General features: G+C 34.4%; 1 protein-coding gene across 3 annotated transcripts in view; it reads right to left on the bottom strand.

Moving 5' to 3' along the window:
• The window catches only part of EPHA6 (EPH receptor A6), a 999349-nt gene that overhangs the window by 914775 nt on the left and 59591 nt on the right, over positions 1-24983 (bottom strand). For all 3 annotated transcript variants that reach the window (XM_054248973.2, XM_035283338.3, XM_002761301.7), the window contains exon 2: positions 10597-10661. In XM_054248973.2, the coding sequence (XP_054104948.2) occupies positions 10597-10661 (65 nt within the window). The remainder of the gene's footprint in view (positions 1-10596; positions 10662-24983) is intronic.

The following is a 24983-nucleotide window of genomic DNA, read 5'->3' on the forward strand; positions in this document are numbered from 1 at the left end:
AATATCTTGCCATTCCACCTTTAAACTTCTATTTTAGTGAGAGAATAGATAATAGAAAATGGATTGTCTAACATACAGAAATGAGAGCAAATGTGTAAACTTTCTACCTGTACTTAAGAACAACGATGAATAAGAACATAGGTCAATTTTCACAGCTATTTAGTTTTTTTCCCACACTGATTCTGCTCTAAGTTGGTATCAAATTATTCCAGATTCAATTAGAGTTGCAAAATACAGTTTTTAACAAATATATGATTTACAATAATGTGTTCCATGTATATCTACTTAGCTATCCAGCCACCCCTTATTGGGCAGCCCTCATATAGCACTTACTATGCCATCTACCTGACCCGGAGATACAACCCCCAGTCAATTACTCCAAGAGTTCACAATCTGGCAAAAGACAGACATTTAAATATTGTGAGATAAATGCTATGATATCCACGGAGTTTCAGGTGACCCCAGAAAAGGGTTGTCTAATTCAACCTCTGGCAATAGAAGCCATCCATAAAAGACAGAAAAATTTCTATCCTAGGAGACCAATAGGAAAAAGTCAGAGAGAGAAAGCGGGGTTTGGAACAAAGAGAGACAAAAGGGAACATTCCAGATAGGTAACAGCACGGTCCTACATCCATCCCGAGACAAGAGAAAGCAAGTCGCATGGAAGAAACTACCCAAAAGGTGCTTTTCGGAAAGGCTGGAGGTCAGGGAATGTTAAAGATGAAGACGAGAAGAGGCAGCTGCTGGCCACAAGCAAGTCGCATGGAAGAAACTACCCAAAAGGTGCTTTTCGGAAAGGCTGGAAGGTGGAGGCGGCTGAAGGTCAGGGAATGCTAAAGATGAAGACGAGAAGAGGCAGCTGCTGGCCACAAGTTAAACGGTAGGGAAGGAGAGGAGGAGTTCAGTAGAGCAGGGATACGAACATAAATAGATCTTCAGTTCTGGCAACAGGATGAGAGGTGGATTGGAAAGGTTGAAGGAAGGGGCTGGAGAAAGACCCAAAGCACATGAACAATCTAGGATGCAACTATGGTAATTTAGAGAGGAAATGATCAACAGTCAAACTGATGATTGAGTGACAGATGAAGCTGATGATAAAGAGCTTTTGGAGATTGATTCAATAGGATTTGGTAGTTGCCTGTAGACGATGAGAGTAAATTTATCACTTGAAATAGCAAATAATTAAATTTATGAAAATATCTAGGCCAGGTGTGGGGGCGCTTGGAGGATCACTTGAGCCCAGCAGTTAGAGACCAGTATGTACAACATAACACGGGCCCCCATATTTACAAAAAAAAATTGAAAATATGATCTAATACATTATATATGGTTAAGTATTTTATTAATAATATCTTAGGGTTTCCTGAGATAATTTAGTATTTGTATGTGCTTGCTCTGGATTTAGATACAGATTATTTTATTTATAAATAAAATAGTTGATAAATATCTTAATGACTCTAAGTAAAACAACTAGAACTTGATAAAATCAGAATCTTACTTTACATTTCACAACACAGGAATTTATTTTAAAAGAAATAACCAGAAACTTCTCTTGGAAGTAAAGACTAAGTTAATGCTTTGCAAGTAACAACGCAAAAAGAAAAGAGAATCAATAAAAGACTGTATCATGTAAGTCCTGAAGATGTGGCTTAATGAAACCCATGCCTTTAAAAACTGTGTGTGTGTGTAGTGCATACCTACATATATTTTTACAAAAAGACATCATCATAGCTATACATTAAAGAACAGTGGGGATACTGGAAAATGAATTCCATACATCCTTATTTTTGAAGTACGTAATCACCCAGAGACTATAAGGGTGATTACATATTCATCAACATCAATAAATACTTCACATCTGATTTATAAATCATTGTTACCTGCTTTTCAGTTACTTTTCTTCCTCACCATAGAATTAATTTCATCATTCTCCAAACCATGTACTTTCAACTAGTGAAAAATGAGGCAGCAATCCATTTTCTTTTGCAGAGGTTGCTATACAGGAAGGAATATTCTGAGATAGCATAGAAAGAAGTGACACAAATCACAGTTGCTCAAGTATTAAATATTTAAAAATGTATGGACTCTATAATACATGAACTACACATATTCCTTCACCTATTTCTCTGCACTGCCTGATGCAGGGGAGGTTATTTATCCAACAGGAGCTAATGAAAGGAAGCCAACAGCTCTGGGCAATTCAGGTGCCTGAGTTCCCCTCCAGGAAATTCTACCTTCCATGGTCTTTCATATTTTCTGTTTCGTCTCAAAATGGTGCTGGTGTTTCACTGTTTTTATTAGTAGTAGTACAATCTATACAATCTGGCAGTCCAAATAAAAGGAATTTAAGAAAAACTAAGAATTCAATCTGAAGATTCAGCAGAAACCTGGTTGTTTCTAGAGGTGCCAACTGCTCTAATCTCTCCTTTCCTTATGGCTTGTTCTTTGCATCTTCTAGTTCTCTTGAAGCTACTGAATGGCCTCCCTTTAGCGATTGGGTTTTTTCCTGCTCTCCTATAACTGTTACTTGCACTGGACTTCAGTTCATCAGTTTCCCTACTCTAACCCTTCTGCATGTATCTTTCAAGTATCTTTGTGGCAGACGTTTCTGGCTGATATTTCTCCTGCACCCTTAACACGGAAATCCTAAATTCCTAAAAGAGGAGTCTGATTGGTTTAGTCATTTATGGAAATGCCCAGAAAAGGTGACAGGAAGTGGTTAGTCAATGAACTGGCTGTCTTCAGATTGTGTGTTCATTTTTGTCTCAGTCACATATGGGTGAGGAAGTAGGGCACTGTGTCACTAACTGTAACTGTTATTCCTCAGTAAGCCCCTTGGCTGGACGATTTACTTTGGAAGACATTTGGAGAATGACAAGCACTCTATCATTTTAAATGTGCTTATTTCTGTAAGTTTTTTTTGGACTGGACTACTCTATATTTTACACTTAATTAGCCTACAGTCAATAACAGACACATACAAGACATAATTATTGAGGCGCAAATAAATGAAAATCTCTCCAAAAGAGACACACTACAGGAATATTTCTTTAGTTCCATTCTAAGATAATAAAATATTAAAACAATCTAAAACATGCACCAAATATTCTTAGGGTTTTAACTAAACATCTGTGAATAATTAAGCACCCTTAGTTTAATTATTAATTAAGCCTCAAAGATAAATTCATCTTTACAGTGCTTTTTGATAACTATGCATCCTTTTAAATAAAGTCTGTCTTTCTAACATCACTGTAACTAGATTAAGTCTGCAGCTGATCAGCCCCAGAGGGTTTTTTACACCCTACATTGCAGTCGTCACAGTGTTGAAAATCAGTTGGTGATTATAGGTCCACTATAATGGCTAAGGTCCTGGCTTTGGGATTGACATGACCCCAGTTTTAATACCACCACTTTTGATCATCACAACCTTGGGTAGGTCTTGAAATTTTTCTCAGGTCCAGTTTTCTCAAATATAACGTGGTGATAAAATATTTACTTCATATAAATACTACTAAGATCACAAAAAGTATCTAAAATGCGGAAATACTGAATTGCAGTTCTTTTATAGACTCATGACACATTAATAATCTGAATATTATGAGGCAGAAATTTACATGGTTATTCCTATGAAGTCAAGACATATAGAATTAAAGGCATAAAGTCTCGATTGACTGTTTAGATTGAATGAACTTAAAGCCAACTGCTATTGATAGTGATTGATATAAAGAGAAAGTGAAAATTTCAGGACTGTTCATGGTAAGAAAATAGAAGGCTAAGTAAAATTAAGTAGAATCATAGTTTGTAAAACTGCTTAAGCAAATGTTGTAGCCCATTATATAATGTCTGTGACAGCTGAAAATGTATTATTTTGCCGGGTACAGCATATAAGTAGTTTAGAAGTAGTCTCTCCATTACAACAAGTAAAAAGCTGAACAAACTGAAAAATCAACAACTCCACTTAGATCAGCAGGTGAAACGCTGCCCTAGAATTGGAAACATGGGACCTGGATGAATGGATACAGATATATATATGTATTTTCACATGGAGTATTGCTCTGTCTTGCAGGCTGCAGTGTAGGGGCACAATCTCCGCTCACTGCAACCTCCACCTTTCGGATTTAAGCAATTCTCTTGCCTCAGACTCCTGGGTAGCTGGGATTACAGGTGCCTGCCACCATGCCCAGCTAATTTTTGTATTTTGAGTAAAGACAAAGTTTCAGAACCATGTTGGCCAGGCTAGTCTCGAACTCTTTACCTCAGGTGATCCACCTGCCTCGGCCTGAGAATAATTTAAGGAAGGAGAAACCCAACAGTTTATGTGTAATGAGAATATCAGATGGAAAAGTAAAAGATAAAGGAAGAGAGTAATATTTAAAGCAATAATGACAAAGAAATTCTGCCAAATTATGGCCAGACTCCAAACCACAGATTCTGGAAGCTCAAAGAACACCAATGAAGATTAATGCCAGAAAAACTGTATCGACAAATACTTTATTCAAATTTCAAAAAATATTCTCACATCGAAAAAAGAAACAGAAACCAAATATAAAGAAAAATTCTGAAAGAAGCCAGAAGACTAAAATACCTTAAGTGTGGAGGAGCAAGGATAAGAATTACATACACTTCCTTCTCAGAAACCACACAAGGAGTAAGAGTAGAATAAAATATTTAAAGCATTGAGAGATTTGTTAAAGCCCACCAACCTGGAATTCTGTACCTTGTAAAATTTTCTCTCAAAAATGAAGAAGATACAAAGACTTTCTCAAACAAAATTCAGAGAATGTGTTGCCAGCATACTCACCTTGCAAGAACAAGAAATGTTGAAAGACATTCTTTGGAGAGAAGAAAAACAAAATAGGTCAGAAATTTAACCCTACATAAAGAAAGGAAGAGCAGAGGAGACAGCAACTTTGGAAGCTACCCTCCGTAAACACAGGAGGCTTCTATCCGCCAACGCCATGTGTTCCTTTCTGCTTGTTCCAGGAGCCACAAGGAGACCTCCAGGCAATCATGAGCTCACCAGGGCTGACATATGCTTCAATAGGGACAAGGCCCTGAAAGGAATGGTCTCAAGAAACAAAGACTGGTTTGCAGATTTTGTTCCTCCAACTGCAAATGAATATAAGAGAAAGTTTGGGTACTTAACGTGACCACCTCCAAATAGGCTCAGCTATCACATGAGATTTTGTATAGGAGGCTGTTCATTTACAGGCTGCTCTTTTAAAATATTCAAGTTATCAAACCAAAGGAAAAAATGTAAGAACTATGTCTATCTATCTCTTCCAACCGAGTATCCGGGTTTACTTTTCTTTTCTAGAGAAATGCTTTCAAGGAACATATTAGACGGAATATGCTGGCCTTCAAATTCTACCTCCTGGTTAATTCAATTCAGCATCTTTTAAGGAGCATTATCACACTGGAATCTCACATCTAGGTCAATGAGTATTTCTATTGTTACTGTCCAAACTTGCTCTGGCAATCCTTGGTTTTGAAGCTAATTTAATTAAATATAATGTATGTTTTGATTATATAGCAAGCAATATACTATTCACAGTTAAGATCATAACTACTACTAGATCCTAAGAGGGTTCACATATTTTTGTAATGATGATGCCCAGCACCACCTCCAGTACGTAGAACAGCATTTTTTTCACAATGTGTGGCGAAAGATTAAATAAGTATAGATGTATATATTATTTATATTTAAATGAAAAAATGATTCATTCTATAGGTTCATCTTATTAAATAAACAAAGGCACAAAAATATAATTGCTTGTGGTCAGAAGAAAATATTGATACATGATAAAATGTGATTCTGGAAAAAAGCAAAGAAACAGTCCATACAGAAGTCAGTATTTTTCTTTTCTTTCTACTAACAATAACAAATATTTATGTAATGTTTATTATGAACCATTATTTTAACTTCTTTGCACATATTACAGAATTTCATCCTAATAATCTAACGACGTGAGCACTTTTATCAAGCCATTTCCCTTATGTGGGTGGTGACATCTCACAGCTATAAAATGTCTTATAAACATGGATATTAAAGAAATGTGCATTTATAGAATTAATTAACAAAACCTAATGCATTTCTTTGAAATACACAACAATATAACTGCAATTAACATGATGGATGTTTAAAACATTGCCATATATGTTGTAAAGTTTCTAAGAAGAAAAATTATTTGTCAGCTTGAAAACAATAACCAAAACAATCCATATTCACCAAAAGAAGTTATCACCAAAATTTACATTTTTGGAATTTGAATATGTACATGGTAGTTTTCGATAATTTCAATGTATTGTAGGATGAATCAAAATGTAATGCTGAGATTTTGTACTATGATGAATTATTTCTTACTACATGAAATATGTAAATTACATTATAAAAACATGATTTATTAGTAGATACTCTATTCTCTATCATAGTACATTCAATCTTTGATTTTCATTTTTGGAAAAATTATATAGAGAAATGAGGGGCTCTGATTAATAAAATAAAGTATCTTTCTACAGAGGTTAACTGCAATCTATGCTCTTTTTATTATAAAAATCCGTTAGTTGTTAGGTTTACTTACAACTTTTATTTACACATGAATGACATGTCTTCTTATTTTCCTAACTGTGAAGGTTAATTTTATGAGTTAACACGACTAGGCTAAAGACAATTGCTAAAAAATTATTTCCAGGTGTGTGTGTGGCAATGTATCTGCAAGAGCTTAGTATGTGAATCAACAAACTAATTAAAGAATATCTGCCCTCCCTCACTAATGTAACTTAGCCTCATCCAATCCACTGAAGTGGAGCCAGAATGAGAAGATGTAGAAAAGACGAATTTGCTCCCTATTCTTACGCTGGAACATCTGTCTTCTCCTGCCTTTAGAGATCAGAGCTCTTGGTTCCTGGGCCTTCAGACGTGGGAACTGACATCAGTACCCACTCCCCAGGCCTTTGGACTAGGAATAAATTACACCCCCAACTTTCCTCATTCTTCAGTTTGTAGATCATGGGACTTCACGTCCTCCATAATCATGTGAGCCAATTCCCAAAATAAATCTCAGTATCTCTCTCCTTAGATAGAAAAATAGATATAGATAAACAAAATAGATACAAATATATCTCCTATTGGTTCTCTTTCTCCGAAGAACCATGACTAATACACAAAATATTTCAGGGTAAGTTTCCTAATACCAATTCACTATGTCCAACAGATAAGATCACGTCCCTTGTACTATATTGCATTGCTCAAGCCCTAGTGATCATCTAAGTCAGAGCACACAAAAATTATCTATAAGACATTCAAAACCAATATTCAGCATTAGAGAAACGCAAAGTTTTCTAATCTTTTATTGTCATTAAAGTAAAATGTGATGTAAAATCTAACAGCACTTTTGTTCTCTTAACATTCAGTTTTGTCTCTTGATGTTTAATTAATGGTACTCCATTGTTGAAAAGTACATTTGATTTTGTATACTAGAGTGGCTATATCTAAGCTCAGTACTACTATGTAACAAAGATCTCATCCACCATGTCCATATTAAAAACAAGGTTTTAGGCCGGGCGCGGTGGCTCAAGCCTGTAATCCCAGCACTTTGGGAGGCCGAGACGGGTGGATCACGAGGTCAAGAGATCGAGACCATCCTGGTCAACATGGTGAAACCCCGTCTCTACTAAAAATACAAAAAAAATTAGCTGGGCACAGTGGCACGTGCCTGTAATCCCAGCTACTCAGGAGGCTGAGGCAGGAGAATTGCCTGAACCCAGGAGGCAGAGGTTGCGGTGAGCCGAGATTGCGCCATTGCACTCCAGCCTGGGTAACAAGAGCAAAACTCCGTCTCAAAAAAAAAACAAGGTTTGAAAAGTTAACTTGCTGATGCTGAGATATGAATTGTCTATGCTGAGATATGAATTGTCTATCTCAACTTAGTGAAATCCTAAGTCTTGTAAAATGTGGTTTAGCCTATGATTACAGGTCCTGCTTCTCATTGTATACCTCCACCCCAGCCAAATGATTATTTTCACTGCATCCCTACATGCCAAATGATTTTCAGCATTCCTAAAACTTGACGCACACATGAAATAATTCTTTGCCTTTGTACACGATACTCCCCTCACCTAGAAGTTGCCTTCTACCTTTTTTCAAGCCTGTATGTGATTCCCTCACAGTTCTTTTCAAAGAACTGACATGCAACTTCTTCTTCACATTTTTTCCTGACCAGAATTAATATCTCCTTTTATTACTTTTCTCACAAAACTTATTCAGAACCTGAAGACACATTCTTTGGCCTAGTGATTCTGTATAATTACCGCTGTGCTTCAATAGTCCTTGAGGGTAGAAAAATCTGTCTTAAGCACAGTAACAGGGTATTTGGCATAGAGAAGCATAAAACAGAAGTTTGTTAAATTGAATTCAGGACAATGCTTGAAAGAAAATAAAGTATACTTTAAATGTTGACACAAATGAATTGATAAGCAAGTGTTTTAGAAAATTAACAATTCTCTTCATTTCTGTAAGCCTGAAATGTTATTTGTTCAGACTATTCATCCTTTTTCCATAATTACTAACCAGGGATGTTCCATTTCCTACCGAAATGACTATTTATTGGTGTGTTCACAGGCAAACTCTGAATGCCTAATTCTCTAACTATATCAGCACAGAATAGAGGAATGACTATTTTAAGTTAAAAAAAAATCTATGGAATCAATGAATAAATTTCCTATATTTTATGTAGCACTTGAAAAAAAATCTTCTTTATAGAAAGAGTTTTTCAATTAAAAAGTTATTTCTAGGAAATGCATTAGTTATAAAAATACCAGATACACTTTATATCACATATTGCCAATTATATTGTCTACCTCTCTTTTCCACTCATGATGTATTTGTAAGTCAACTGAATTAGTCCATGTAAAAATGTAATTGTTAAAATGGTCAATCAAATTAGCACGCCTCAGTGAACCTGAATATCTGAAAAATTTATATGATTTCAATTAGATATAATTACAATTTTAATGTATGCATATAAATGCTAGTTTACATGTTATAAACTGATTAATGATTCTGGTCGATTTTAAATACTGTAACCTACATTGATAACTGGATTATATTCATTCTTGGCATTTTTAGTAGCCTCTTTAAAAAGTTCTTCATCCTTACCGATTAGTTGCTTATTTTAACCTATAAATAGCATTAAATAAAGCTCCATTACTACCAGTAATCTATCCTCTTTATTAAAAAAGGAAAAAATTAATTGCTTATTTTCTTTAAAACTTATTTATATCATCTATCCATTCTACTATTCATAAGATTTTTAACATCTGCTATTTACACACACACACACACACACACACACACACACACACCCCACAAAGGAATTTTAGAAACATTTCATTTAGTTCTCAAAAGTTATAAACATGACCTACTTAAGACACTCAACAATACTAATGTTTACTCATTTTAATGGAAATAAGACAATGAAGATAAAAGAATGATCCTAGTTTCAGATCCATATCTCAGAGTCTGATGAGAGCTCTAGTAGAATAAATGAAAATCTCAGAAAAATAAACTCACTGTATATAAAACTTACAAATCTAAAGAAGTAAATGGGCTGTTAAAGCAAGAGAGGAAGATTTAACTCTTCATAGGACAGTTAAAAATATGCACTTATTTCTGAATAATTGTTGATGCTAAATGTGAAATTCAAACAGCAATATGTGAAAGATTTTAAGAGAATAAAACATATTTGGATCAATTTCTCCTTTGAGATTTAAATTTGATGATATATTAGAAGAAGCAATGTAAAAATGTCAAGTAAGAACGCGATTAAGGAGAAATCTACTATTTCTAAGAAAAGAAAGGAGAGCTAACCCAAGTGTTTCTGAAACCATGTGACTGCCTTTATTATTGAATATTACTAGACAAAAGCCAAATCAAAATGCTTCAAAACCATCCTTTTATTTTAGTTTAATGTGAAAACAAGAAGTAGAAATATACTGTAATGCAAAAATGATGCAAAATATATAAAAATACATAAAAAGTCAAGTACAACCACAGCTAAAATCTTGGTCCATTAAAAATTATATTTTGCAAATGACACATCCTTATGAGCCTTTAAATACAACTACTTTCAGTTAACTAAACAATCACCTTGTATCTTCCTACCAAGTTCAAAAACGCATGCTTTAGTAGATTTGTATTTAGTAATAAAAATCTAATTTTTAACACTTGTACAATCCACTTATACTATGGTAGTCCAAAGTTTATTTATGCACATTCACTGAGGGTATTAAATTTAACATATATATAAATGTATACATAGAAATTTATATTAAAGGAAAATACTTACATGGGAGATTCTAATGTTACTATGTATAATAAATATAGTATTGAAGAATAATTACTAATTTAGGAGAAACGAAGGATCTTTATGTATCATTTCCATTGTTTACCAGTTCTAATTGTATTTTAATCTTTACTTTGTGATTTAAGTTATATGCCAAAATTCATAACACCCCAAAATTCACCATTCCATCAATTATTATGAGATCTTAAAAACCTAACAAAGATGGCGATTTTTCAAAGGTATTCAAACTTACCCCATTTAATGGATATGTTTTCCATCCTAGCTCTCCCAGCACAGCTGTTGTATCAAGCAACACAACTGGAATTAAATAGAAAAAAAATTTCATGAATTTCTCAACACAAAATATATTATTAGTTATTTAAATCATTAATGTCAACTATGCTTACTATATTCACTGAATCAAGTTCAATGAGTTGTCTAACTTCAAAAATTATTAACATATTAATATAAAATATTAAGTAATGATAAAATGCATTCAGTGGTTAGAAATCAAGTATGTATATTTCTGTTTAACAATGCTAAATAAAATGACTGAATAGAATTAAGTCAATTTTAATATCAGATGTTTTAAATTGATAAAATAACTACCTTTGCATTCCCCCCCCGCCCATATTCATATACAGTCTTTTTAGACCACATTCAGGAAGAAAATCCTGTATTAAAGTAGACCTCTTTAATCTCTTTTTGTGTTATTAAATGTCCTTATACATAAACAGCAAAGTATTAAAAAAACTCATTTTGAAAAATCTTACTATCTTTAAAGCATTGACTGCATTATTAAATACACTAGGTAGTTTACTTATGGCGAGGGGATGCAAAAGCAAACATAAGAACCATCCATCTCTTTTCCTCACCAAAAGCGATTCATAATCTGATCAAAAAGGCAGACATGGAAACATGTAATAACATTTTCTGTTAAATTATAAAAGTGACAACTATATCCACACCCTAGCAATTAAGTCAGACTAAAGTTGGGTTGACAGGTCTGGGAGAACTTCACAAAGGGAATCTAATTGGAACTGGTCTAGGATGAGGGGGTTTCAATCAGAAAGAATCTTTTTTATAAACTAACTGTAAGATGACCAAATCAGTTCACTTTCGTAGGAGTGGAGACTCTTTGGGGCAAGTTAGATGATAGAAACAATGCTGAAAGACAGACGGAGATCAACTAAGGAGGGTTTTTGTCATGTTTCCAGCAGGTAAATGTGGATAGCTCGGGTTTCAGCAGATCTTTATTTTAACTACTATCTCCCAAGCCTCCAGATGTCAGTGGGCCATGGACCTCTGAGAAACAATGGTTGTGTATCTCATCATTAATTTTGGTTCCTCATCTTGTTAAGGAAGTGGGATTTCTTTTTCCTTTAGAGACAGGTCTTGCTCTGTTGCCCAGGAGTTCAGTGATACAATCATAGCTCATTGAAACTTTGAACTCCTAGGCTTAAGGCGATCCTCCTGCTGAGGCCTTCTGAGTAGCTGGGACTACAGGCACGCACTGCTGTGTCCAGCAATTTTTTCATTTGTTGTAGAGACAAGGTCTCACTCTGTCATGAAGATAGGTCTTGAACTCCTGGCCTCAAGTGATTCTCCCACTTCAGCTTCCCGAAGTGCTGGGATTACAGGCATGAGCCAAGGTACCTGGCTGAGGGTTTCTCACTTACAGTTTTTAAAAATGCAATTGTGAGTATGTTATTTGGTATTTGCTATTTGGTGTCTACTCTAAGGATTCCAAGGTTTTACTTGGGTAAACCACTGTGATAAATTGTATTGATACATTTTTAAATATGAAAGTATCCTTAAATTCCTTGGTTAAACTGTACTTACTAATTGCAGAATATTCCTTTAGTATTATTTAAATTGGCTCACTAAACATCCATTTGAAAAACTAAGCCATAATTTTTTAATTAATTTTTTTTTTTTTGAAGACGGAGTTTCGCTCTTGTTACCCAGGCTGGAGTGCAATGGCGCGATCTCGGCTCACCGCAACCTCCACCTCCTGGGTTCAGGCAATTCTCCTGCTTCAGCCTCCCGAGTAGCTGGGATTACAGGCATGTGCCACCATGCCCAGCTAATTTTTTGTATTTTTAGTAAAGACGGGGTTTCACCATGTTGACCAGGATGGTCTTGATCTCTTGACCTCATGATCCACCCGCCTCGGCCTCCCAAAGTGCTGGGATTACAGGCTTGAGCCACCGCGCCCGGCCCTGTTTTTTAATTGATTTTTATTGTGAAAAATTTTTAAACACATTTTGAAGTGGAGAAAAATAGTACGATGAACCCTCACATAACTCATCACTCAGGCTCAATAATTACCAATTTATGGCCAGTCTTGTTTCATCTACACATTTTTACTCACTCCCCCACTGCAAGATTTTAAGTAAATTTTAGAAATCATTTCATTTCACCAAAAAAATTCAACATGTATATCTAAAACACTATTTTAATATATCTACATGTTAATTCATTAATAGGAAAAGTAATTGCTTAATGCAATGAAATATCCAGACAGTGTTCAATATTCCTTACTGTCTCAATTTATTTGAACAAGAAACCAAGATTTAAATAAGTACTAATAAGTTAGTTGGCATTCCTGTTTAAGTGCATTTTAATCTATAAATTTCCCAATTGTTTATCAAAAAATTTATTAAAATTTGTTTGGTTTACAACAAAGTACATCCTCTTTCAATGTACATTTCTGTAAATCATGACAAACTCATACACCCATGTAACCATGGCTACTTGGCTACAATCGAACTAGAGAATATGTCTATTACCCTCCCAAAATATCTTGTGGCCCTTTATAAGGAATCCCTTTCCCACCCCATCCTCTGGCAACCACTAATCTGATTTCTTTCTTTGTAGCTCTGCCTTTTCTACAATGTTGAATAAATGAAATCATATAACATGCAGCCTTTTGAGCATGGTTTCTTTCACTCCGCCTATACATTTGGGCCTGCATGTTTCAACTGTTCCTTTTCATGGCTGAAAACTACGCCACTGCATGGAATTCTCTAGCTGATGGACATGTGGGCTATTTCCAGTGAAGAACATTATATATAAGGCCACTCTAAACTTTCCTACACAGATTTTTATATGAACCCGTTTATCTTTCTCCAGGATAAATACGTAGGAGTAGAATTACTGAGTTATTTAAAAAAAAGTTTGTTTTTCAAATAAACTATCTATCTGGATTCCAGAACTGCTGTGAAATTTTACATTGAGAAATAGGGAAATGCACAGTTTTCCCGTTCCTGTACCTACCAGGACTTGGTTTTGTCCAGTTTCTTAATGTCATTCTATCAGGTGTGCAACACTTATCTCATTGTTGTCTTAATATGTACTTCACTTAACAGAGGGAAACATCAGTATTTCTTTTTTTTAAATTTAACCACCATGGCATGTTTGTAACTATGCAACAATCCTGCAGGATGCAGGATGTGTATGTGTACCACAGAGCCCAAAGTACAATAGAAAAAAAACCAGACTTTATTGTTTAGAACAGTTTTAGACTTACATAAAAATTGGAAGATTGTACCATTTCCATCTACCCAATTCCCAGTTTCCTGCATTATTAACACCTCCCATTAATAAGATACATTGGTTACAATTAATGAACTAATATGGACACATCATAATTAACTAAAATGTACAATTTATTCAGATTTCCTTACTGCTGCCTTTTTTTTTTTCACCTGCTGCGATTTTTCTATTCTGAATTATCATGTCTCCTTAGACTTCTCTTGGTGATGACAGTTTCTCAGCACTGTATGCATTCTTAATTTAAACAGAAGGCACTGTTTTGTTTTTTCTTTCTTTTAATGCTTGGAAGTTTCATTCTAATTTTCTTATCAAAGATTTCTGCAGATAATACCCTGGTACAACCTACAAATCACAACATTCAAATCAAAGGGTTCACTGGAGCTAAGTGTCTTAAAAATCTCGAATGCTTACTGAAATCTATCAACAGCTACTTCCTATTTATAAGTTGTATATAGGAATTATAACCAATAAGTCAATTCATTCATTTAATTATTGTTTCTAAAACATATTAAGTCTGCTTTGTTCTCAGTATTCATAACTGTAAACTGTGAAGTATATTAACTTCAAAACAAACAAAAAAGGAAAATATGTATGTATCTATTACAGTGCAAATGCTTAGGAAACATTCTGTGGTAGTTCTAAGTAGCTTCCAGAAACAAGATTTACCTAACTGCTTTATTTCTTCAAATTGCAATCATACCACTAAAAAAATTCTTAAATATAAGATTCCAAATTTGTATTTCAGACAGGTGAATGATACTTTAATATTAAAATAAAATTTAGAATTTTTGAGATATGTAGTACGTATTTTATCATTCGTTTCACATACAAAACCCCCACAAATTCAGATTTTTTTAGGCACACTAATTACATTGAACCCAGCAAGGTGAGAGCTCCTCCTGCTGGCTTCAAACAAAAGTTATCTAGTCCCTACCAGAGTACAAAAACACTGTAAACTCAGGAGGAAGAAAAAAACTACGTCAGCATTAACATCAGTAAAAAAGCCAGTATTTTTCTATTTTTAATATAATAGCAATGTTTAAACAGCAAGATTAACGTCTATTATTTATGTAAAAAGTACAAATGAAACTATATTTATTCACGGCATAATAAATGAGAACTTGGGTAAAACAAAAAAATAAATAATAGGCTGGGGCCATCAAAATAAAGTTTTGAAAATACACGTTTTGTTTTGTAAGCAACATAGTGTGTAGAACATGTCTGTAAAACTGCATACGATTTTCCTATTAACTTAGAGAAAAATTTTCCAGCATATTATATTTCTTTCCGAACATCTTTCAGTTTATGAAAGTTGCCTTTATTCATGCTTTTGCAAATTATAAGAAAACTTCATGTTTTAAAAGAAAATATCAACTGATAAAGACAAACTTAATAGTACTGTACTAAATATGTAAACAATGATTACCTAAGAATAAAAAGCTCAATATTAACTTCTTGTCTTTAAATATTTTATCAACCTTTATGTCATTTGTAGTAAATCTAAAAGGTATTAGTTTAAAAACGATTAGCATATTCATTTATAGTATATAATAGATCATCTTTATTCAAATAGCACAGTAAGAAAAGGATGAGATTTTATTTATATATCACCTTGAAAAATTAAACAAGAAAGAGATAATTCAAGCCACTAAGAAATTTTTTAAGACAATTTTGTTGTAAAAATTTAAGTCAATGTCATGTGAATTGAGTCCAAAGATTTATCAATATCTTTTAAAGTTCAGACAATCATAAATACATGTTTGAAAACTTTCTCTAACAAACTTTATGAAAAAAAAAAGTAAGAGGTTTCTTCCTTTAGCATCCAGCATAGCAAGTCACTAGGTCAGTAACAACACATCAATAGAGCCTTGTGATGGTTCTACGTTCCACTTACTGTAAACCTCCCATAGCTCTGAAAAAACAAACAAAGGCAGTACTTCTGACATCATGGCCAGATACAGAGAATACTTCAAATCACAGATACATAAACAAATGCACCTTTATACATTACATTTCAGACGTAGTATATTTGAATGTAATACTGTTTAAATGCTTTAAACTGACATTTAGATTATCAAATTAATCCAGTTTTGACATCACTGTATATTTCTGAAAGGTAAAAAACAAAAATTTTTATTCTCAGATATATATATAATCTGGGTACCTACCCTCACACAGAGTTAGAACCAATATTTAATTCTGAAAAAAAGTCTAACATAGATTGCTTTAAACAGACACTGAATTATGTTTACTGTTGGTATGGCCCTGTCTGTATTGGGAATATTTTAAGGTAAAATCTTCCAAAGAAAATCCTACTTTCTTAAAAATAATGAAACTACTGTTACCTAGGACCCAAGATCAAACTTGTTCATTGGGTGTACTTATAGCACTTTCTTTTCTCGTGGTTGTTCTCATTTTTTGTCATTTTTGCTTCTTCCCTTGTTTTTAACATAGGGGGCATTCATGATTAATTTCATCTATCCCTGCAGTTACATCCAAGACTGGAAATCCTATTTTGCATATAAGATAATATGAGCATAATGAGGTTAGCTTTTACAAAATAGAGAATAAAATCAAGTCTAGAACTTTTAAACTTACACCTTTCAGTTTTCTACTTTACTAGAGAATATCTTTTTCAGAAAACATTCAAATATCTGTCTCTGTCCCTTCTTAAAAAATAGATGATGATTCTCTTGGTCATCTAAAATAAGCTATAAAAACCAAAAATGATTTTTTCTTCACTGTTACCTTAAATAGGAAAAACGGGCAAAACACTCAAGCTATGTAATATTCTACCTAATTAAATTACTTTCAGGATAAATCAAGTGAAGCAGTTTGTTCTTATTCAGAAGGCAATTTTTACTCTAGAGCAAGAACTATTACTGAAAACCTTATGCAAATAATGAATGGTTAATAGTTGATTAAAATGTAACTAGTAATGTTCATCTTGACTTTCATACCTTCTTATTTTACTCACTCCAAGAACCTCCAGATCCTTATCTTGTCTGACAGAGCTATATTTGCTTCAGGCTTATAATCATTCCTAAAACCTGCTATTACCAGCACTTACCACAGAGACCAAAGGATAACTCGGGTGTGGGTGTGATCTATCACAAGGTCACCAAACTACAGGTTCCCTCCTGGGCTCCAGAGCAAGGTCACTGAGACTTATTAATGACCTACCTCAGAAGATGTGCTTTCCTATACAATTGTTCTGTGCTCTGCGGTTAAAAATAAGTAAAAGAAAATTTGACATGTCCCTAATTAACAGCATTAGATCACTCCATTTTGACATTTTCAGCACTTTGTAAGTAAATTAGGTTACTTCATTGGACATCTATATTATTTACATTTGTCTCAATTACTCACAGATTAAATAGGTAGAAAAGACCACTTGACTGTAGTCTTAGATTTTCTAGTCTTACATTTAATGTGTTGTGAGTTTCTCATCTCTCACAAAGACGTGCCCCATTTAGCTCAAACCACTGAACGAGCTCCCCATTGCTTACGCGGCATCAAAGATGTGTCTAGCCTTTCTAGTTCTAAACTTTCTTACATTCTCATGCGTCTTCTATGAGCTTTGGACATTTTCCAATTTTTTGAAGAATATCATCAAACTTAAGGTCTGAAATAAATCATTGGTTTAACAGTCCTAATAAAATAGATTATAACTACTTATTTGAAAGTCCTGTCTACAATATAATGTCCATCTCAATGCAAAATCATTTCTATAAAATGGAATAAATGTCTAAAAGAAACTACTGAAACCATTACTAAAAAGAAAATGGCTCCATACTGAAAAGGAAAAATATAACATTTACTTGAGCCTGTGAAAAATAATTATGAGAATGAAAGTTTGTCTTTTTTCTTCAAAATGAAAATTTTTTCTTCCTGCAGTTTTGTTTATTACTTACTTACCTTCATTACACTTATGTGGACACAACGAAAACACATGTTAACTTCCCTAACTAGGACCTAAGCAGTCAATAAATATTACCTGATTTTACATAATATATTTTGATGTTATTTCAACAAACATTTACCAAGTCCTTGTTATATTTAAGACTCTATATTGGACACTGTACAATGTAGAAAGTCTGTAAGTTACAAGGCCTACCTTCAAGGTATAACAGTTGTCTAGTTTATGACTTTTGTTATTAGGATATTTGTGTCAACTCATATGTCATAGTTTAATCAAACACATATATAGCAGATCAGATTAAAATGTCCTTATTTAGAAGGTGCTGACAATCATGACTGCAGCTACTTAGTAGATTGTGTAGAATTAAATCGCTCTTCTAAAAGGGCAGACATCCCATATCACATCATTAAAAGCACTATCAAAATCGTAATTGTACCACTTATCTCACTTTTTATAGATGTGCCAAGGCCTAAATACATCCCAGTGGTCAACAGAAAGGGAAATAATTTCCTACCTGTAGGATACTCTGCAAAACCATCCCAAACACAGGAAATGTCTGCTAAATTTGTCCAAACAGATACTGTTTTACACATAGTGGGAGATGTTTTAAAAATGAATTAAACCAGCCTAGGCAGCATGCCAAGACTCTATCTATACAAATTAAAAATTAAAAAATTAAAATTAGCCAGGTGCAGCTGTTTGTGCCTGTAGTCCCTGTTACTCGGGTGGCTGAGATGAGAGGATTGCTTGAGCCCAGGAGTTCTAGGCTGCAGCAAGCCATGATCACACCATTACACTCCAGCCTGAGTGACAGACTCTGTTTAAAAAAAAAAATCAAACATTATCAGAAGTAAACACTTTTGTAATCTAACCTTTAGTCATCAGAAATGAGAAATTACCAGACAAAACTTATAATTGTGCTGCTACAATTTTGAAACAAATACATATTAAACAACTTGAAAATGACAGAAATCTTTTGTCCATTGAAATTATAGCCAAATCAAGACACCAAAATTATAGTTATTATTTGAACATGTGTGTGAGTGCGTGTGTTGGGGAGAGTTTGTGGGTATCTGTTGAAGAAAATGAATGAATGAATGAATGGTGTAATCAGAAGGGAGCATGAGGATGAAATGCATGTCTTAGAAAAGAATGTTCTTAACCAACTACTGAAAAAGCAGTACACTGTAGGCAAGAAGGCAGGTGCTGGGTAAAATTTAAACGGCCAACTTGGTTTGTGATGGAAAAAGTCAAAAGCTATTTATCTATGATATTTCTGAGAGGTAGTAGAGAGGCAAAGTGGTCTCTAGAAAACAATAAAATCAAAGAGGACATTTGTTTTGAGCACAGAATGGGTTGTGAGAAGACACACATTTGTATCTTTTGGAGCCGTCTTCTCTGTTCCACCTTGGGCCAACACCTGAAGTACTGACTGCCCTCAGACTCCTCTCTCTCAATCCAAACCCTGGACACCTATCCCCATATCTGACTGTGTACAGTGTTCAAATTATCCCCCCTATTATCTGATAATCAACTGAAAACATCCATCATATGAAGAAAACAATTTAAACAGTATACAAATGTGTTTATGAATAATAATTTATTCTCTTCCTTTTTGCATGATTTATTTATCCAGTTTAAATGTGAATTGATTATTGGGCCTTTCAGGTAACAGTGACTTGGGACTTTTTCAAGGAATACCTATTTTCACAACACACAAACAATTTTTCATAGAAATATACTGAAACAGATTTCCTAAAACTTCAACTTCTAACATGTCCCAAGAAATTTCCCACTGTTTAGATTACATCTTTCCTATCTATTACCTAAGTTCTATACTTTGCTTTAATACTGTGTGATTGACCAAGGCATATTTCTTATTCTACTAATTGTGGGTGTTGCTCTACCCTAACTCTCTAAGCATAGTATCAACCTTAGCTTGGCTCTCAGTGAACTCTGATCTTCTTACCCACCCTACTAGAGTAGCATGGCTACCCTATACATAAAAATAAGAGTAACACACAAAAGTGTGCTTGCTATGTCATGGGTCATGACTGCCTCTTCTTCAAACCTTTGAGTCTGTCTTGTTAGTTAATCCACTTGATGAGTCTTCAAGAGAGAACTAAGAACAATGTTTTGTTTTGTTTTCTTAAGACTTCCCCATCGCCTTTCTCCAGCTGATTTCTGCAATATCATCTATACTTTAGTTCTGTTAGTTGCTAAAAATGGTGGAGCTGTACTGCCAATATTCTTCAAGCAGCTAACTAAATTATATTCATGAACATTCAGATTTAATAGTCACCTGCTCACATGGTTATTGGGTCATAAAACTGAACACAATAATATACATCCTGGGGAGATGCTACAAAATAATTTAAATAAAAAATGTTATTTTCTAATCATTTTACCCTAATTTCAACATCTTTGACTGCCTAAAAATTATATGTTGTCATTTGTATAGCTAAATTGGATTGTGGTAGTTTAGTAAGTAATATTGCCTGTAGAATAGAATAGTCTATAACGAGAGATATGGGCAGGAAAAATGTGAAGACTTAAATAAAATACTAAGACAACCAGTTGTCATATCATTTACACATTAAAGAGCTTTTAGCACAATTATTTGATAAATGAAATCATGAGAATTTTGTAGGGCAAGTTCCTACCGGAAACTACTGAGGAAATGTCACAGTGAATGTGATGCCAAATTTAGAGACACATGAACTGTAAGACAGCTAATCTTTTTTGGCATATTTCTGTATTGCAGAGGAGTCAGGAGGAGAAATGGTTCATAAATGAAACATTTACAAACGTGACCCATGCCAAGAGCAGCATGGCTTCAAAACAGAGAAAAGAATGACAGATGGAAGCTTTATGGTTGGCATAAAAAATAAAATACAATGAGAGCATTATTACCATTATCCTGTAGGGAAGCAAATCATTAAGTACTATTGTCAAATAGTTTATCATCAGAACCTTCTGCAATAAAGTAAATGCAAAAGAGAAGATAATGACATTTTAACATTTAAGAAATAGAAAAATTTTATTCAACATGGGTTCCCCAAGAATAATTAAGCATAAAAAAAGCAAATGTAGGCATTCATAAGACATTGATTGGTTTTCTTAACTTATTGATTACCCAAGATATAGATTACGGCAAAAAACTATAATGTTCAGAAACTATTATTCTTTTGATGATTAAGAGAAATCATCAGGTTCCAAATTCTATCCTGAGCTTTTGTGACCGAGAAGATTAATTTTTATCCTTCCAAGGAGGCATAATCATATTTTAAAAGACTGGTTCTTGTTAATCAGGCATACAGAAGACTTATTTATAAATGATGAATTTATTAATTCACTGATGATTTGTCACCCCAGGGAATCTCCTTCCCTTCAGGTAAATCCATTCAAAAGACAAAATTACAGATTTAGAGAGAACTAAGTTACTGGACCAGGACTGACCTTATTTTATTTTTTTAAAATTCTCTAGATCTATTTCCACTTAATAAACGATTTTAACTACTCATTTTAAAGCACTTAAATTTGAACAGTGCTGAAGAAACACAGATAAAATTTTCTACTTACAGTAATTGTTTTTCAAATATAGTTATTGTCAACTATATATAACTATATAGTATATATATAAAACTATATAAAATACCTATATAATAGGTATTTCATATACTTTTTACAATATGTTATAGTTCCCATAGTTATTGCTTATCCTTTATTGGCTAAATTTTGGAAGGTCTAGTTCTATTTTTTTTTGGAAAGAAAGATGTTTCTATCTGTAGACTCACTTGATTTATAAACCAATATTTTTTTTCCAAGGTTTCTTACATGTGAATAAAATTCTGATTCTAAAGGATGATTTTATTTTCAAATAAGGACAATGACATTTGCTGACTATGACCCATGATTTGGGGAAGAAGCTAAACTTTAAAACATAGGGTCCAGTAAGTGACCAGGTTGCTTCTGTTTTTTGTTTTTTTTTTTTTTTAGGCAGGGTCTCCTCTGTCACCCAGGCTGAATTGTAGTGGCATAGTCTCCACTCACTGTCACCCCCATCTCCCAGGCTCAGGTGATTCTCCTACACTCAGCTTCCCAAGTAGCTGGGACTACAGATGTGAACCACCACATCCAGCTAATTTTTGTACTTTTTTTCTAGAGATGAGGTTTCCCCACGTTACACAGACTAAACTTTAACTCCTAGGCTCAAGTGATCTGTCTACCTTGGCCCCCCAGTGCTATGATTACAGGTGAGAGCCACCAGGCCTGGCCACAAGTTGCCTTTTACAGAGGTAAATATACTGCAGTTCTAACTTTTACTGATGAAGAATAATAAGGGTTTTATATACTTAAAACCACTGATTGATCAGCTGAACACGATGGCTCACACCTATATTCCCAGCACTTTGGAGAGCCAAAGCAGGTGGATCACCTGAGGTCAGGAGTTCAAGACCAGCCTGACCAACATGGAGAAACCCAATCTCTACTAAAATTACAACAAAAAAAAAATTAGCAGGGCGTGGTGGAGCACATCTGCAGTCCCAGCAACTTGGGAGGCTGAGGAAGAAGAATTGCTTGAACCCAAAAGGTGGAGGTTGCGGTGAGCCGAGATCATGCCATTACACTACAGCCTGGACAACAAGAGTGAAACTCGGTCTCAAAAAAAAAAAAAGCCATTGATTTATCAATTAAAATAGTTTCTGTGTAAATTATCTTAATATTTTTATTCTACTTCAGTTGTTCATATTTCATCATATTCCATAAAACTGCCATATTTTGAAAAATGCAAAATTGTATGTTCTTTAGAAATCTCTTCTCTATTTTGTTTTCTTACTTTTCAAGGAAAATTGATCAGTTTAGGTATTTCAACTATTATTTTAATGCTGTCAACCTCCAAAACAGTATCTCCAGCACAGATTTTCCTCTATGCTTCAGACACAATTCAGAGGCCTCTCCACTGTAACACATTCAAATCTGAACTCACTGTTTTCCCATTAAATGGGAACCACCTCCTGATTTCTCTGTTTCAGTAAGTGTTACCCAGCATCTGCCCAAGTACACAAATTGTGAACCAATATCCTACGCTTAGCACCTCCCTCAGTATTCAAATAAATCTATCAGTTTGCAAATGGGATGTTGCAGGAAGAATAGCATGCCTGTCTCCCAGGTTGTCCCAATTCTGATCCTAGGAACTTATGAATATGTTGTTACATGGAAAAGGAAAATAAAGTTTGCAGATGGAATTAAGGTTACTAATCTGCTAAGGTTGCTAATATCCCTTTAAATAGAGAGACACTTTATATTATTTGTGTGGGCCCAATGTAATAACAGAGGTCCTTAAAAGCAGAAGAGACAGCCAGAGGACCAGAGGAAGATGTGACTCCAGAAGAAAGGCCGAGATGCAATATTGCTGGCTCTGAAGAGAGAGGAAGGCAGCCAAGGAACATGGGTCATCTCCAGATATTTACGAGGGCAAGAAAATGGATTCTCTCCTAGAGCCTGCAGAATGGAATGCCATTATACTAACACCTTGACTTTAGCCTAGGAATATCCATGTCAGACCTCTAACCTATGAAACTGTGCAAATAAACATGTGTTATTTAAACCACTGAATTTGTGGTAATTTGTCACAGCAGTAATAAAGGACAAATACAGTAAGGTTTTTAAATCACCTTCAAATATATGGCTTTCTAACCCCTACCAATTCCATTTCTTAACTCTACTATGCTCTCTTAGTCTTGTTCCTTTCATTGAATTCAATGCAGCCTCAATGGTCTGCCTAAAATGAAAATCTGATTTCTCCATTTTCTGTTCAAAACTCCTCATTTTCTCTTCAAATTTCTCCTTCTCATTTAAAAAACTCCTAAAATATTTGCTACAAATGTGTATTTCCTTATTTCACATACACACTCACACACATACACACATATATAAAACAATCCACTAGGTTCTGTATATAAAGTTGGATCAAAATAAATGGAGCCTCTGCCTTCAGGGTAATTACAATCTCATGTGAAAAACAGAAAATAATAGAAAGTATAAAATAAATACCTTTGGGAGGCTGAGGAGGGTAGATCACGAGGTCAAGAGATCGAGACCATCCTGGTCAACATGGTGAAACCCCGTCTCTACTAAAAATACAAAAAATTAGCTGGGCATGGTGGCGCGTGCCTGTAATCCCAGCTACTCAGGAGGCTGAGGCAGGAGAATTGCCTGAATCCAGGAGGCGGAGGTTGCGGTGAGCCGAGATCGTGCCATTGCACTCCAGCCTGGGTAACAAGGGCGAAACTCCGTCTCAAAATAAATAAGTAAATAATTATATATTATGAGAAGTGCTGTAAACCTAATTTAGATTTTGGGCTCATAGAAAATCTCTTTAAAAAAGTCAAGATATAAAGACCATCCTGGCCAACATGGTGAAACCCTGTCTCTATAAAAAAATACAAAAATTAGCTGGGTGTGGTGGTGAGCACCTGCAGTCCCACGTACTCTGGAGTCTGAGGTAGGAGAACCACCTGAACCAGAGAAGACGAGGTTGCAGTGAGCTAAGATCACACAGCCTGGTGACAGAGCGAGACTCCATCTCAAATATAAATAAATAAATAGTCATGATTAAACACAATTGAAGTATTCTATGTATCTTTTTTAGATTCATGATGTAAACTGTATAATGATGAATAGAAAAATATATCAAATATCACAAGTATTTTTAACTTAGTATTCCCCACACTTTTTTTTGACAATAAATCTGCTTTTGTATTTAATTTATACTAATATTCTATTCCAAAATATCTAAGAGAACATGGTTTGAAAACTGTTGCCTTACAAGGTATACTTTGAATTGCTTTCCATTGCATGCAAGATGGTCCGTGGCTTAGTCCCATCCACCTGTCCTATTTCTACGTCTTCCTCTGTAGCATACCTACCACCTTCCCCACACTATATTACTCAGATATCCTGGTGATCCTCAGACTCACCTTGTACTCTCACCTCTCTACATTTTGACACCTGCTACTCCTTTTTCTTGCAATATTCTCACACAACTGGTCCCACAAACAGACTCCCAGTCACCGCTTATGGCTTAGCCTAAATGTAATTTCTTATAAAATCTTTCTTAATTTATCTCCAAAAGGTGCAGATGCACTTATTCTTAT

The sequence above is a fragment of the Callithrix jacchus genome, chromosome 21 (genome assembly GCF_049354715.1).
Source record: "Callithrix jacchus isolate 240 chromosome 21, calJac240_pri, whole genome shotgun sequence".
Classification (NCBI taxonomy): Eukaryota; Metazoa; Chordata; class Mammalia; order Primates; family Cebidae; genus Callithrix; species Callithrix jacchus.